Below are 16,067 nucleotides of genomic sequence, written 5' to 3'. Positions count from 1 at the left end.
AAGGCGCTCTTTATTTGAGTTTTTATCAAATATAGTGATAAAAGATGAATATATTCGTCCCCAGCGCTCCCGTCAATCTATCTCAGAATTAACACAGAGGAGATAAATCATGGACGACTAATAACTTTGGAATAATGATTAACACATAAAGAAATTTTTATCAAATATGATCCATCCGATCTTGGAATTTAAATTATTAACATTTTTTTAAACACTTTCGTTTCCTCTGGTTGTACCGGTACAGTGCGCCGCGGACCCGCGTAGCGCCTGGTCTGCACCTATGGCTCACTTCTCCAACGGGGGCATCGGAGCCTCCGCCCCCTCTTCGCCGGCGAAGGTACGGATGCCCAACGGAGCCGGCTTGCAAAAGGATGTAAGAGAAGGTGTCATCTCCAGACCTGATCCACCCGAAGAGGCTGAAACCCCGCCCTCTGGTCCTCCTTCACTCCGGTCTCTCTCCTCTGCTCTCCCTCAGCTGCCGGAGAAGGATTCGAAATGGATCCTTCGGTTGGTAGAGGCCTCTGCCAAGGGTTTCGCCATAGGCGCCGGCCTGAAGGGTGGGCTTGCACTGTTCTCCGTTCTAGTGCGGCTGAGGAGCCGCAGATCTGTGAAGTTTTCGTCGAGGTCTGGTCGGATTACTTTTCACTGATTCTACTACGTGAAAGCGCATCTCGATTATGCTGGCGCTTGATTTTTTTTTGTTGTTGTTGCTGTTTTTCAGAAAGGCGGGATCTTTTACGAACGAGGAGGCCGTGGTGCTGGCTTTGAAGGAAACTTTGAGATATGGCTTGTTTCTGGGGACTTTTGCAGGAACATATGTTTCGGTTGACGAGATTATTGCTTCATTTGGTGGGCGACAAAGGTGGGTGTGTTGGAATTGGTTCGGTGCGTAGCTATGTTATTTCTGAACGGTCGAAGGGTCTTTTTAGGACATCTTTATCCTGTAATGGATCCTCGTTCTGGTTGTTGTGCCTATGCCTTCTGTCAAATACATGCATTTTCATATGTGCTAGTGTGATCTGCCATCTTCGCTGTTACCTGATACAAATACAAGTATGCTGGATTCGTTTCATATTTGTTTGTATTAATCCCTGTCTTTGGTTACATGGACAATGGGTTTTAATATAGGCCCAATGACTCTTGCTATGGGCACATGCAATTCATTGTCTACTCCAAATACCGTTCTGCTGTATTATAAGAATCTGCTGTTTGTGATTTTGATATAAGCAAAATCACAAGATCAGAATTCAGAAAGTTCAAAATTAGGGTTGAGCAAGCAAAGGTTAACCTAGTGAAACCCTAAGTTTTCATTGTTTAGGAAGAGTCAATGAAAGCAGCATTAGTCTTGTTGGAGGAGGGGTACATTACATACTGAAATATTGCTCATCCCAACAGCAAAATAGTGAACTGAACTATGATACTAAGACTAACCCTTTGCACTCTGTAACTATCGTTTGACATTCCTGTTAAAAATACAGTCCTGAGACCTGTACTGTAATACTAAGACTTATGAATACTGCACTACTATATCTAACCATTTATTTTCTATTCGAAAAGACATCTAACATTTACACTTTTTATTTCCTTGTTTAACTAGCCTAGATTTTTTTCTTGTTTTTCATTAATATGCTGTTTGTTTAACATTTTATTTCCCAACCCCACTGTGGTTTAATGGCTAAGGGATCACATGGTGCATCTGTTAATAAGATATGCTCCCATACAATTCATTGATCCATTTAACTCTCTATGTGATTTCTGTGGAGAGTTTCTCACAGAAAGACTGACAGAGGAAACAGAAAGATAAGTTTCTCTAGATGGTCACATACATGCACTGTTAACTATTGGAAGTTACCAAAATCAGAATTCCTGTGAAATTAATATCCCAGGTTAAATTAGTTGTGGAAGCAAGCTGTTGCATGATACTTGTGCTTTGTTAAACTCAGATTCTGGTTGTCTGTGCTATGGCAGTTCATGCAATTGAATGTTGCATCATGTAAGGGAGTCAAAAGTAATATATTTTGTGAAACCTACAACGATGATATATATTCTTTTTTGTTTTGGTTCAGAACTTCAGGTTGGAGATCCCTACTAGCAGGCCTGATTGCAGGCCCATCAATGCTTTTGACAGGGCCAAAGACACAACACACTAGCTTGGCTATATACATTCTTATGCGCGCCACAGTACTGGCATCACGTTGTGGGATTAAGAGTCAACGATTTGGCGGTGTTTGTAAACCATTGACTTGGTCACATGGTGATGTATTTCTCATGTGTCTTGCCTCGTCTCAGATCCTGTATGTTCATTCATATGGAATGCATTCATTTTCATTTATCTATAACATTTTGGATTGGGTAGATTTTTATGCTTAATTCAATCTAGACTGCCCATTTTGCTACGGCGGTTGTAAATAATTGGCAAATTATTGTCCAAGACAGAGATACATCATCACCATTTGTTAGATGAGTTGATTAAAACACATACAAGATACATGAGAATTCATGGACACTGATGATTGATGGCCTGAAATCCCTTAAATGCTACCAACTTTGTTTTTATCCAAGTCAAACACAAACCCCTTTTTATTGATTGTTGTTTTTTACACAATGGGCGGCTTTCACTCATTGGCGTCCACTTGATAATTTATCATTCTCTATCTAAGGGGTGATTCCTCTGCCCAGCTTTTTGATAACTACTAGGTAAAGGAAAGTATGCGATGGCACTAATTTTGCTAATGTTAAATATCCAATGCCTGAATGAAAACAATTCCAAGAAGGCATTAGTTCTTAATAATGCCACATTCTGATGATTGATGTCCTGAAACCCGTTCATGTTAATCTCTACTAGCTTTGTTTTATCCAAGTCAAACACAAAGCATTTTTTATTGATTGTTCTTTTTTATACAATCTAATGCTTTCACTCATTGTAGATTGCTTGAAAATTTGTCATTCTTTACCTATCTAAGTGGCAATTCTTATGTCCCGCTTTTTGAATATCTACTAGTTAAAGGAAAGTCTGTGATGATGCTAATTCCAAGGATGCATTAGTCCTTACTAATGCCACATTCCATTGATTTATTTTTCTTTAAAAAATTTTATTCTTTAACTTGTTGACATTTTTCCCCTCCTAAAAATTACTTGTTTTATAGTGAATGTTTTGCTAAATGCGAATTACTCTATGCAAGCTTAAAATAGAAGCTGAAACATTATGTTCTTTCTCACTCTTAGGTCATTCCACAATAATGACTGCTTTTGTGTTTGTTTTCTTTTATTCCTTGTCTGGATTGTTGAAGTCAGATTAGTAATCATGTTTCTTCTCATCTCGCATTGAGATTTTCTTCTGAGTACAATATCTTCTTTTTCTATTAGCTTAAAATGTGGTTGTAGTTTACTCTATAATTCATTTGAGTTTTGGAAGCTCTGCTTATATTCTGAAGCAAGACAGCTTACCCTCTTCATCTTCTTTTTCTATTAGCTTAAAATGTGGTTATAGTTTACTCTATAATTCATCTGAGTTTTGGCAGCTCTGCTTACATTCTGAAGCAAGACAGCTTACCCTCTTCATACAAGTCATTCCTTAATAAGCATGGTGGAAAGGATGCTCTAATTCTGCAGGGTGTTAGCGAGATTGCATCCAATATGCCTTTTTCGAACTTAGAAGGGATTGAGAAGTATTATAAGTCTATTGGTGTTCATGTGAAACTAGATCCTAACATGAAAGTTCCATGTTCAGTATGTAACTATTCTCTTTTCCTTTTGTGGTTTATTTAATAGGAAACCAAAATTCAATATTCAATTTCAGTAATTTGATTTTTCATCATTGCATGTGATCTTGTAACCAAATCAGATACAAATTAAAAATAGGCCATCTTTTCCCAGCAATACTTTCCACTTATTGATGTAATTTTGTGTGGTTTGGACTATATTTTATATTGGGTATTCATGTTTATTTAATGAAGCATTTTTGTGGTTTACACAATATTGATAAAATAGGGCTTTATACCTGCTCTTAAATATGCAACTTCTGGATCACAGTACACACTTTTACTATTTGTAAGGGCAAGGTCGTACATGTGGTGAGGGTATGCATTATTAAATTATCATATTAACTCAGTATACTCGTATAAGAAGAATATTGAAGCTATTTAACACTAGGAAACATCATCTTCTTTATTGTTGCAATAAGGAGAAAATAAAAGGTGGCTAGACGATAGAAATAACCATGAGGAAGGACAAAAAGAAAAAATGAATGAAGAATTGAGAAGACAAGAAGAATCATGAAATTACATATGGATAATTTTTTTTTCCAAATGAGTTAAAGTTGTTTTTACCTCTCCATAACAAATTGCATGCATATTATAGCTGATCCACTGATTAACTCAAGTTTCTGATTCAAATGCAGAAAGTTGTGGTCATCTTGATTATCATATTGGTTTTTATATGGAATCTCAACTCTCTCCATGATTCAAGAATAAGAAAATTCTTTATATCCGTGAGGCTGATCTTTCAATTCTTTTTTCAAATCCCTCTATGCTATGCCTTTTGATTTCAACTCTCTATTTTTGGTTGTCGTCTATAGATGTCTCGTTATTTGGGGGATTATTGGATTCATTTGTGCTCAATAAGCTTCAAAAGAAATTCCCTTGTACATTTATACTGCTGACTATGAATGTTAAATACAGCCATATTATTTGTTTCTTTTGATAATTTTTGCAGATTGTGCATGACAATCAATCTTGTGCTGGACATTTTATAAAATTCCTTTTCCAAGAATATGGAAGAGCAGTTCCAGTTTATTTGCCAGTTTACTTGGTTCCTGCACTGATTGTTCATCGCCAGGGTCTTTTGAAAATGTACTGAGAATAAGCCTAGACTGCTTATGATGATTCTTTTTTTCTCAATTTACATTTGCTATCAGATTATCTCAAAAAGAAAAATCTTTTCTGCTTCCTGAATTTGTGAGTCTCTAATGCACATAAACTTTTCGTGTGTATTTGTTATGTTCATTTTTTTGGTGAAGGGTGGAAGTAACTTGCTCGGATAATTTAGAAGAATATCCACCTACCTTGTGACCATCATAAAGTATCATCTTTACATGTAATTTTTGTTTGTTAAATAAAGTTATGCTCAATGGTACTGATTGGATAAAAACTGGAACACCTAATTTTGACAATTTAAACCTGGACATTTTTTTGCTCTTATTTCTGATTTCTAGTTTCAACTAGTTTTGAGTATTTGGAGATGATGGCCCAGAACCATGTTGCTTGCTTTTTTAAAAATCAATGCAAAGTTTTGTGCACTTGTAAGCTTATAATTATTAACAATATGAGCGTCAATTCCTTCAATTAATCTCTCTGGAGTAGGTAAATGTCCAGCATTCAATATCAGTATAGCATATTCATTCTCTACCTTACATTGTCTAAGGTTCTTGTGATTTTTTTCCTTTCCTCTAATATGACGAATTCCGCTATGCAACAACTACTAATCCTCAGAACAGCTCTATTTTGCTTTTGTTGTCATTCTTTGCATTGCAAGACTCATGTTGTTCACCTTTTTTCATAAAGGTGGTCTCTTTTGGCATATCTGATACTTGGTCCTGAAATCCAACTAGATGTTTATTATGATTGTTATACTTACTCTCTTCTGTATCATGCAGGCACTACAAGATTTTGGGTAAGAGTCTGTTGGGGACTGCAAGATCTAGCTTGTTCCTTTCTGTATATTGTGCATCAGCCTGGTTAGCTCTTGCTTTCTTCTGCATAGGCTAATTATACAACAATACCAGGTTTATATGCCAAAACAACTTCTCTATCCAATATTTTCCCAAGGACTAGCCTAGATATTTGGCATAAGATTTACTGGTCTGTTTGTTTGATATAAAATATTTTCCTCATTTTCAAGTGGTTTTTGCAAATTTGTAGAAGATTCTCATCAACCAAAAATTCTCTGTTGGTTGATGGAGCAAACAATAAAATTACTTCCACTCGAAATGAAAGGAAGTTTTTTTCCCCCATCATGTGAGCTTCCATTACCCATCCAGCATGAGGTTTGGATGCCATTGTCCCCTCCATCCTAACCACCCACATCCTTGCTGCCCGAGCCATCACCCCCCTCTGGAAAATCCTGCTACACCTTCACCTTGGCCTCCTTTTTCTAAGTCTTTGGCTCCCCTCCTGCAAGAAGGATTAGAGAAAAGGGAGGACCTCATTCTCGCATATCCGAAACTGTCAATTGCTTGTCCACTTGTCCCAAAAGGTGATGGTGACAATGGTAACAATAAAGAGGAAGTGAGCTACATCAGATAGTATGTGGGATGGAAGTACTACCACCAATATGGAGGTGGATGACCACTGTGCCATCGGATCCTCCAAATGTAGTCCTGTGTCAATCAATATCCTATGTGATATGCTACCCCCTCCCCTCCCTTAGGTGCACTTCCATTTGTTGTTAGAACTCCTCAAGGAGGATCATGGAAGTGGCTCTTCGATTTGCTGGAGATATAGTGTAGCATCATCAGTAGAACAACCACCGTAGAAATATTTTCTCTATAAAATTTTCTTCAAAACATATTTTCCACATACAAGTAATTTCCAGCTCACAAATAGGTCCTAATCTTTTCTTTGGCAGCAAAAAGTGAAACTGTCACCTTGGTGCCCCTCTAGGGTGCTCCCCCTAGCAAAAAGTGAAACTTTTTTCAGTTTCAAACTGGAATTTCCTCATTTCTACATTCTCCTCTTAGTCATATTATTTCAGTTCACAATTTATCATTCCCTAATGGAGTCCATATTTTGCAGGGCTTGGACCTGCCTGCTCTTCAGAATTCTGCAAAGATGCAACATACCAATGGTCGCTATGGGGACTGTATGTTTTCCTTTTTCTCGTGCTTTCCCCCAAAATTTAAGGGTTTTGATTGTTAAACTCTAGTCAATCACAGTTCCTTTTTTTCCCCGTTCAATGACAGTTTCCTACTGGTCTTGCGTTGCTGATCGAGAAGAAGAGCCGAAGGATTGAGATTTCTCTGTATTGCCTAGCTCGAGCCATCGAAAGCTTCTCCACTTGTTTGGCTGATGCCGGACTACTCCCTCAAGCATCCAAGTTGAAGCGGGCCGATGTCGTCGTCTTTAGTTTAGCTACAGCCATCATCATGCACTGCTACGCGCAAGAAAGAGAGGTGTTTCGCTCAAAGTACTTGAATGTGCTCGACTGGGTCTTCGGCGTGCCCACATCATCCGACGATGAAGATCGCAAGAAATCCTGAATGACCGGAACGTCACTAGTCCATCCTTTACAAGGAAAACAAAGCAGAGTGTGTGGAGTCGTCGTAATTGACATCGTAGCAGAGCAGTTCTTCGAGAGAAAAATGTTGTTTCAAATCATTGGAACATTGTATTCTTTTGATTACTTTCTATTTGATAAACATCTAATTTTGTTTCTAAAAGTTTGTCGCTGTTACTCATGTCTATATCATGATTTGAATGGAATTAAATTTTATCGACGGATCAACAGTCCTGAAGCCGCTTAATCACCGTGACACTTTATGAGATGGATACAACTCGCATCGAATTAGATCAACCGTCACCTCACGCATTAAATGTTTTTAATCGATCTTGGTGTGGACCCCATCGCTTGGCGTAAATCAACTCTATTTTCCGGTTCGGTTCAGTCCGGCCTTTTTTTCTTAATTTGTCGTCCCCAATTTTCAACCTACACCCTGATCCCATCGCCTGGCGGCTGTTTCTGGAGGCTTCCACAGTGGGCTCCAGCGGTCAGAGAGAATGTGGGTACAAGGGAATGGTTAAGAAGTTATCTAGGGGTAGGAGGACCTCGCGGCCATTACGATGGCCTCCCGCCGACCAACTCGCCGCCTCCTCTACGAGACGCCCGGCGACTCGTTCCCACGCCCGCAAGATTACTCGCTTACTACTCCGTCCGTTCCTTTTCCTCCTCCTCCTCCTCCTCCGTCTCCTATCTTTTCCCAGGAACCCACCACCATACGCCTCCACCGCTCCAGCTCCCTCCTTCCCGCCCTCCCCGTCGCCGCCGCTTCCGTCGTCGCCGCCGCCGCAATCATGATCATTTTCACTTTATTCCTAATCCGCCTCCGCCGCCGACGCCGTGCTGGAGCCGCCTCGCCGCTCGGGGACGACTATGGCGGAGACGGCGAAGAAGTGGTGCATCACGTGTGGTACATACGCACCGTCGGCCTGGATGAGTCAGCCATCGAGTCAATCACGGCGTGGGCCTACAAGACCGGGGATGGCGTCCTCGGATCCTCCGCCACCGGCTGCTCAGTGTGCCTCTCGGAGTTTCGCGACGGGGAACTCGTTCGCCTCCTCCCAAAGTGCGATCACGCCTTCCACCTCGGTTGTATCGACACATGGCTACGATCTCACGTCAATTGCCCCCTTTGCCGAGCTCCAATCGTTGCTCCAAGCTCCGTCACCGCGGATTGCGTTCCTGGAACAAGCACCACTGCTCTGCCCTCCTCTTCTTTCCCCCCACCTGAACCCGGCCCCAATACTATCACCTCAGCGGACAATGATCAGATGGGCAGCCGGCAAACTGAGCTTGGTCCTGGTGCCTCAGAAGAGGAATTTGAAGCTGAAAGATTGGAACTTGCAGCTAGAACTCAAGCTGTACCAGTCCCCATCTTAAGCGCCGAGTTGAAAATGCCTATTGACATCGGGGAAGACGGATTCCAGCCCATCGGCAGATCGTTCTCCATGGATTCAATTTCTCTGGAGTTGGAGAATCTCAGGAACTTCAACAACAAGAAAAAACACACCTTAGAGGAAGATTCGAATGCTCCATCTACAACCAGGGCAAAGCATGCTTGCCATGCCAATTCCTTCCGCAAGGAAATGGGTAGATCCTTAGCAAGCGCCAGCGAGAGGTTCATCTTCTCAGTAAACGGGAGACCTCGGAACTCAGTTTGTCCACAGTAATGGCAGCAAAATGTACCAGTAATGAATCCTTCCAAGTCATAAAAATGACAACTTTCTTAGACATGTTTGGTTCTCGGCAAGTCGAGAGCTACTTTTGGTGTAATTTGTGTTTATAGATGCAGAACCTTGGAGCGACAAGCTGTCACTCGTGCTGCATCAGTTCTAGTCAATCATGTGGATGCATATTTGTGTTTTCTGATTAGTTTTACAAATGTTCTTAATATATATTCAGCTTACAAAGATCCTTATGTTGTAATTAGTATGATCCAAATCAATGGTATTGTGATTTTGATGATCAATATCCCTACCTAGTGTTTAGGAAGAGATGAAAGAAAATTTTGCTTTCATCCTCGATGTTCTTCATTTCTTGCTTAGTTTAATTTAGATATATTCAAAGACGACAATAGGTATTCAACTTAGTTTAATTTAGATGTACTCGAGGACAATATTATATTTATATTAAATAGAAAGTGGAAAGATAGAAGTAGAACAATAAACGATATTAGTTAGTAAAAAATAATCTCCATGAGAAGCAGAAGAGAAGACAACAGAGACCTCACTTGCAAGGTAGGGCATCCAAGCTTCTGCTCTGCTTCCCCTCTCGTGTCACTGTTGCTTCACAGAGGACTTCCTCCTCCTCCTCCTCCTCCTTCCTCCGCCTGTAACTTCCTTTCTTCAAACCTAGCTTTTGAGCTCCTGCTCACAGAAGAAGAGTAAGCGCATGTTGAGCAATAAATGCTGAAAATTCGTAGAGTAACCTTTCTTCGTTGCAGGAGGAAGATTTCTTGAGAGAAGGATGGACGATGCTCCTCCTGAGGCTCTCCTTTTCCTCCACCAGGCGGTGACGTAACCGGGCGATTTCCGGCGCGCGCCGGCTCAGCTCCTCCTCTTCAACGACCGTCTCCACGACCGTCGTCCGTCTCACGGCTACTCCGCCGCCGATCCTGCTTCCTTTCATTGCTGCTAACCCGCAGGCGATGATCTGCAGCAGCACCGAGCCCCGAGCCAGGGACGATTGGTGGTCAGCCTTCTCGATCCGCTGTCAGGTGTTCCCGCCGCCGGGCTTGCCGGAGGAGATCGTGGACGGCGGAGAAAACGAGTCGTCGAGCGGCAGCTCGGTCCGAGCCCCGACTCGCTCGATCTCCTCCGTCGACACGCCGCGGGAGCACTTGCTGTGCCTCGTGATCTCCTCTTTCGCCGCCATCAATGCCGCCTCCTCTTCCAATTCCAAGTGAGGCCTGTTGGAGACCAGGAGTGGCTTTTGCCGCCTTCCGCCGACAGGAACGTGCCGGAAATTTTCTGCCGTGCGCATAAACAAGCTAAGCTTACTCTCTCCCTATAAATCAAGAAACTCGTAGTCTGGAGAAAGATTCAAAACTAACCATAAGCACCAGGGATGATCTCGGAGCCCTTGAGGACGTACTCGGCCAAGTCATTCCACACGTATCCATTCTTGGAGCTCCTTAATTATATAGTTTTCCATGATCAATCAAACACAAGAAACAGAATTAACAAATATGCGAATCGATAACTAGTACCTACCTCTTGCAAGACCATGAGAAGTGAGAAGGCATGGCTTCTCCTCGAAGAAGAGTGAGTCTTTCCACCACATCTCTGAGGCGAAGTTGGTGGTGGTTAGGGAGGTAAGGAAGCTCAATGAAGTGGGGGTGCTCCAACTGGCCGTTCCGGCTGAGGTAGTAGACGACCTGAACCTTCCTCAGTGGCCTCTCCAATCTCTGCTGCTGCTGATATGAGTTGCTAGGCCTCCTCCCTCTCCCGCCTCCATCTCCATTACTCTCCATCTCCAACAACATTGAACTCCTTCACGAGCTCGATGTCTCGAACTTTCGAAGCTTGAACAAGCCAGTCCTGGTGATCAAGACGCAAGAAAGAGGCCAAAACATCTCAAATGATAATTGAGTTCCTATTCCTGGTGTGATTTGCATGAGAATTAGTAAAAAGAGCCATATAATCTGAATAAGATATGAGCTCTGAAATTGGACCGAAGTTGAGAAGGCTAGTTGATATGATGGTCCAATTCAAGAAGGGATTAACATTCGGGGTAGCATGATCGCATGACTGGTCAGGCACTCTAGTTGATCGGACATTTTGTTCGATCAGATTCGTGAGTGCTCCCGGCTTGATTGAAGTCTAAGTCCTACTGGCTAAATGGGGAAGTGAGTCCTCCTGGCTCGATGGGGAACCGAGTCTTCTTAGCTTGATGGGGATTGAGTCCTCCTAGCTCAATAGAGAATCGAGTCCTCCTATCTCGATAGAGAACTGAGTCCTCTTGGATCGATGGAGAATCGAGTCCTTCTGGCTCAATGGAGAACCAAGTCCTCTCAGTCTAATCGAAGCTTCTAGACATATGATTTGACCGGACTCTTGTTCCATCAGATGCCGAGTCTCCGAGTTGGTCAACTTTCTACAGATGACTCAACTCGTCCAAGGGCAATGTCTAACCGGACAATAGATAAGACTCGGTCAGCTCACCGTTGAAATGTTATGATTAGGAGCTTCTCAACCTAACGAACCCAATATTTTTTTTTTGCGTTTTGCGTAACCATTGTCAGAGAATCAAGGGAATATTCCTTGTGCGGCCCGTACTACATAAGCTTCCACCTTGTAAACGAAGAGGTGGCAGGCCTAATTTAGGAAAGATTGAGGTGTGTCAAATTGGTTGATTCTATTTTAGAAATACATTGATATTCGTGCAGAGAGAAAAATAACAATATATAAGGGATCTCCATCTACAGGCGCATGTAAGCTTCGCTATCAAAATTTACTATTCATCATTATTTCCTCCGCCCTCAATCTAACTTGAGTGTCGGAGTACTTGTGCCAAAGACCCCTCCTTGGCCTGGTCACTGATGTTTTCTTCCTCCTTTGTTCTTCTTTGACACGTAGGCTCGATCGTGACACAAAGTTCCTCCTGCTCGAAGTCTTCTCACGGTAAACTTCAACACCACCTCACCAGCTCATCATTTTCCCTGATTTGAGACAAGATTAGATTTGGCGTAGTCCGTGAGAACTTTGTCTGTTTCTGAAATGCGAAGATGGAAGAAGCTGGACAGTTCACAATATTTACCTTATCGCAAGAGTACCTGGAGTTGCTCTGGCCACCAAGGCATAAAAGATAGCGCAACAATAGCAAGCTACCGAACACCCTTTGCTAAACAACCCAACGTTCTCAGTGGCAGGACCTCACACTGAGTGGAGGACCAGGGCAGAAGGGCCGATGGAGTTTCCCCCGATCCCTCCTTTGGCTAGTTTCAAACAAGTTCCTGTACAGCCGATCAATTTTCTTCTCGTGCCCCCATTTCCGATCGCATACCAAAGGGCATTGTTTCGCATGCCTCTCGATGACATGGGTCATCCGGAGAGGCCCTAAGGATCATCCTCGAGAGATGCACCTGCTCGGGATCTGTGGAAAGAAAAGGCTCCAGTCCCTAGTAGCTCCCCTGAACGACTGAGTATGTCATTCTCTTGTGAAATATTGGAGGATAAATTGGCACCCCATTTTCAACCCCTTGCAATTGGAGAGTATGGAGGCGCAACCGAGCCGGAGGACCATTTACTCAAGTTAAAAAATGCAGTCATCCTCTATCAATACACGGATGACGTCTAGTGCCGAGTGTTCTTGACTACTCTCTCGGGTTCTGTTCAAAGATGGTTCAACCGACTTCGGCTGACTCCATATGTAGCTTCAAGGATTTTCAAAAGACGTTCCTCAATCACTTCACCAGTAGTCGTCGGTATCATAAAACCACACTAAGTTTATTCGCCCTCAAGCAAGTGTTGGTGCAATCGACCTAAGTTTGATCGGTACGATCATGGTTTTGATGTATATGTCAAAGAGTCTAAGTTAGACTTTCATATTGGTTTGATATGTGTGTTTGAGTCATACAGGACTTGGTGAAAAACACATGAGGAACTTGGTGCAGCCAAGTTTGGGAAGCTCATCCAAGGGCTCGGATCCTTGAGTCGGTGAAGGATGGTGTGGAAGACATTTGAGGGACCGCCGGACGAGGAGCAACAGAGTGAAGCTGAAGGAAGTGGACTTCATGGCAACGTGAAGGATGACACGGAGAGGAGTCGCAGGCTCGGGTCCATCTGAGGGGAAGGACGAGGAAGAGAACTTCAAAGGGAGACTTCGAAAAAGATGAGTGTGAGTGTGTAACCGGGACCAGTCGACTGAGCAGTCGACTGGGAGCAAACAGAAGTATTTTGTTCGCTCAGCCAGCAGTGACCAGTCGACTAGTACTTTCACCAGTCGGCTAGTTAGTGACTGTTGGCGACCGTTGGCAGCGACCGTTATTCTGCCAAGTAGTCGTTAGTTGTATCCAACGGTTGCACTAGTCGACTGATGGAAGTGCTAGTCGACTGGTGCACAGGAAATGAGTTGTCTTGTGATCAACTCTTTCCTCTTTATATATTGAAAGCTTGGGGTATTGAAGGAGGTTACTGATTTTGTTGAAACACTTCTAGTCTTGGCCTCCAAGCTTCCAAAGCCTAACACTCTTCTTCTAATTCCTATTCTCAATCTTGTAAAGAAGAAGAGTGCCTTGTGAGAGGTTTGCTTCACCAAGAAGGAAAAAGCTCTAGTTGGAGATTGCCAGGGACTAATCCACCGACGGATTAAGAGTTTGTCCACCTTAAGGACAAGTCGTGGAGTAGGAGCAAGCAATTTCTGAACCACGTTACATCGATTGTATTAGTGTTTGTATTTTTGATTTCTTTCTTGTTTTAGTTTCATTTCTGTTTGCGCAAACTAACCTTCTTGTAAAGAAGTAATTGAGTTGTGGGTGACCTAACTATTTAACCCCCCTTCTAGCTGGCCACAAGATCTCTAACAATTGGTATCAGAGCGAGAACGCCCTTCAACGGACTAATCGCCGAGAAGAGCACTTCATCAACACATGGCTGACTCAAGCATTCACCCACCAAAATTTGAAGGAGATTTCTCTTGGTAGGAAAAGAGAATGGAGGTATTCTTCGATACCGACTTCGATATTATGCTAATCATGAGAAGTGGTTTTGAAGTGACAAAGGATGAATGCAATGAGACAATCGACATAACAAGATGGACCAAGAAGCAAAAGGAAGAACATTTAGCAAATTCAAAGGTCATGCATCACCTACTAAATATTTTTCCCCAACAAGTGGTGGCTAGAATTGGAAATTACACAAGCACCAAGGACTTGTGGGAGAAATTAGTGGAGCTTCATGAAGGGGCTTCGAAAGTAAAATTGGCAAAGAGAGACCTTCTTCGATCTCAACTCAATAACATCAAGCTTGAGAAATGAGAAAATGTATCAATGTTACATTCTAGAATTAAGGAAATTATTAATGGACTAACAAGTGTAGGTGAGACGCTCTCAAATCGAGACACGATGATGAAAGCCCTAAATGCCTTCCCAAGAACCACAACATAAATGTCCATTGTAGATTCATTCTACATTTCAAAATATCTAGAGAAATCTTCTCTAGATAAATTCTTATTAACAATGGAGCTCCATGAGACTCGGATTCAAAGATTAGACGGAGAAGACCATAGATCAAGAGGAGTAGCCCTTGAGGCAAACAAGGGAAAGGGCAACAAGAAGAAGTTACCATCCTCCGACTCCGAAGAATCAAGCGCCTCAATGGATAGCGATCAAGAGGCATATACAGTAAGGAAGATGAGAAAAGTATTTAAAACTTTTTCAACTAACAAATCTCATGCTAGAAAAAATTCAAGAAGCAAGAGTAGAACAAGAAAGGTTATTTGTTACAATTACCAAGGAGAAGGACACATGAGAGATGAATGCCCCCTCTTGAAGAAGAAAGAAGAAAAGAAGAAGGAAGAGAAGAAGTCATAAGAAAAAGGGAAGAAGGTCAAAAACCTAAAAGCAACATGGGATGATCCATCGTCATCGGAAGAAGAAGAACACCACGTGTCCCATTTTGCTCTAATAGGAATTGATGATGTAGCCTCCACCTCATCCAAAAATGAAGATGGAAAGAGCTCAAGTGAAGATGAAGAAGGAGCTCAAGTGAAGGGAGAGGCCAAACATCAGATTCGAATGTCTTTGTAAGTGAGGTATATAATCTTCCTTCTCATGTTTTAATTAAAATTATTAAAAGTATAAATGAAGATTTATTTAAAGCAAAAGGGAAAAACAAATCATTGAGGCATGATATTTGTATGCCTGAAGAAAAATTAGAATCTATGTCCTCTAAGGTTAAGAACTCTAATATGCATGCTACTTCTTATTTAAATGTATCATGCTTAGAAGAAGAAAGGTAGACCACCTCACCAAAGCTCTTAGAAATTTGAAATTGGCTCAAATACCCTAAGCATGATTATTAGGAGCCAAAGGGTAAGCTTTAACAAAAAGGGGCTAGGATATAATTAACCCAAAAATGAGAAAGCCTACCATTGTTTACTTGCTAGGGGCAATCCAAGACAAAGACCATAGATAGGAAATGGATCCCTAAGGAATTCTTGTCAACCCAATTAGAAAGAACTTCTATTGGGTGCCAAAATCAATCCTCAAGGATTAGAGTATTTTGGATCAAGTCAACCATGATAGCCATAATGCAATTTTTTTAAAAAAATGCTTGACTTAAGACACAAAGGGGGGACACTTAGCCTTGATAGAAATTCATGATAAAGCGGGCTAAGTATATGTTACATTCATTTCATCTCACAATGACTTGCTTTATCATTTTAAACATAGATATGAGATGCTAGGATGATACTAATAACTCACTTATGCTTATGACATTTTGATGAGTTATGAAATGTATCAATGTTTTATGATTATAGGTCAACTATGGGGAAAGCAAATATTTAATTAATGGACATCTTGCCCATATATCATAGTTGTGTTGGTTGCTACTCGGAAAGCCTAGAGGTTCCACTGTACAAAAATTTTGTATAAAGGTCTGAACCTTTTCCTAGCTACCATATGTTCTTTTAAATTAAATTTTGGATCGCCTGCGGAACTTAACACGTTTGATCCAAAACTTAATCTATTTGTTCTTTTAGGTTTTGACTTGGATCTCCTGCGGAACTTAACACGTTCGACCCAAATCACCTTAAGTTATTAATTCCATTAAATATTAATTTCCATAATTGGT

General features: G+C 41.7%; 3 protein-coding genes across 4 annotated transcripts; 2 read left to right on the top strand and 1 right to left on the bottom strand.

The window, feature by feature from the left end:
• Window positions 1–205: 205 nt before the first annotated feature.
• On the top strand, window positions 206–7,435 carry LOC121985580. The gene is made up of 8 exons (XM_042539131.1): window positions 206–624; window positions 722–862; window positions 2,067–2,294; window positions 3,522–3,729; window positions 4,714–4,850; window positions 5,654–5,734; window positions 6,792–6,858; window positions 6,959–7,435. The coding sequence occupies exons 1-8, from the start codon at window positions 281–283 to the stop codon at window positions 7,253–7,255; spliced, it is 1,503 nt and encodes a 500-aa protein (XP_042395065.1). The 5' UTR covers window positions 206–280; the 3' UTR covers window positions 7,256–7,435.
• A 355-nt stretch (window positions 7,436–7,790) lies between these two features.
• On the top strand, window positions 7,791–9,241 carry LOC121985582 (RING-H2 finger protein ATL54-like). The gene has a single exon (XM_042539132.1). The coding sequence runs from the start codon at window positions 7,836–7,838 to the stop codon at window positions 8,940–8,942; it is 1,107 nt and encodes a 368-aa protein (XP_042395066.1). The 5' UTR covers window positions 7,791–7,835; the 3' UTR covers window positions 8,943–9,241.
• A 140-nt stretch (window positions 9,242–9,381) lies between these two features.
• Window positions 9,382–10,883, bottom strand: LOC121985583 (protein SOSEKI 2-like). Of its 2 annotated transcripts, XR_006113215.1 has the most exons (4): window positions 10,485–10,881; window positions 10,325–10,404; window positions 9,701–10,241; window positions 9,382–9,638 (listed from the first exon to the last, which is right to left on the bottom strand). XR_006113215.1 is itself a non-coding variant. In XM_042539133.1 (3 exons), exons 1-3 carry the CDS (start codon window positions 10,754–10,756, stop codon window positions 9,985–9,987), a joined length of 609 nt encoding a protein of 202 aa, XP_042395067.1. In that variant the 5' UTR covers window positions 10,757–10,883; the 3' UTR covers window positions 9,382–9,984. The 2 variants fall into 2 exon arrangements, 1 of the variants encoding a protein (XP_042395067.1); XM_042539133.1 differs by having other exon boundaries at window positions 9,382–10,241; window positions 10,485–10,883.
• Window positions 10,884–16,067: the final 5,184 nt, after the last annotated feature.

This window comes from Zingiber officinale, chromosome 5B (genome assembly GCF_018446385.1).
Source record: "Zingiber officinale cultivar Zhangliang chromosome 5B, Zo_v1.1, whole genome shotgun sequence".
NCBI lineage: Eukaryota > Viridiplantae > Streptophyta > Magnoliopsida > Zingiberales > Zingiberaceae > Zingiber > Zingiber officinale.
This window is presented reverse-complemented; position numbering and strand designations above follow the sequence as displayed.

Coding starts and splice junctions, on each gene's coding strand:
- LOC121985580 (XM_042539131.1), top strand. CDS start 281: ATGGCTCACTTCTCCAACGGGGGCATCGGAGCCTCCGCCCCCTCTTCG. Junction 4,851..5,653: donor CGCCAGGGTCTTTTGAAAAT/GTACTGAGAATA, acceptor TGTATCATGCAG/GCACTACAAGATTTTGGGTA. Junction 6,859..6,958: donor CAATGGTCGCTATGGGGACT/GTATGTTTTCCT, acceptor GTTCAATGACAG/TTTCCTACTGGTCTTGCGTT.
- LOC121985582 (XM_042539132.1), top strand. CDS start 7,836: ATGGCCTCCCGCCGACCAACTCGCCGCCTCCTCTACGAGACGCCCGGC.
- LOC121985583 (XM_042539133.1), bottom strand. CDS start 10,756: ATGTTGTTGGAGATGGAGAGTAATGGAGATGGAGGCGGGAGAGGGAGG. Junction 10,405..10,484: donor TTCTCATGGTCTTGCAAGAG/GTAGGTACTAGT, acceptor TATATAATTAAG/GAGCTCCAAGAATGGATACG. Junction 10,242..10,324: donor GATCATCCCTGGTGCTTATG/GTTAGTTTTGAA, acceptor TGCGCACGGCAG/AAAATTTCCGGCACGTTCCT.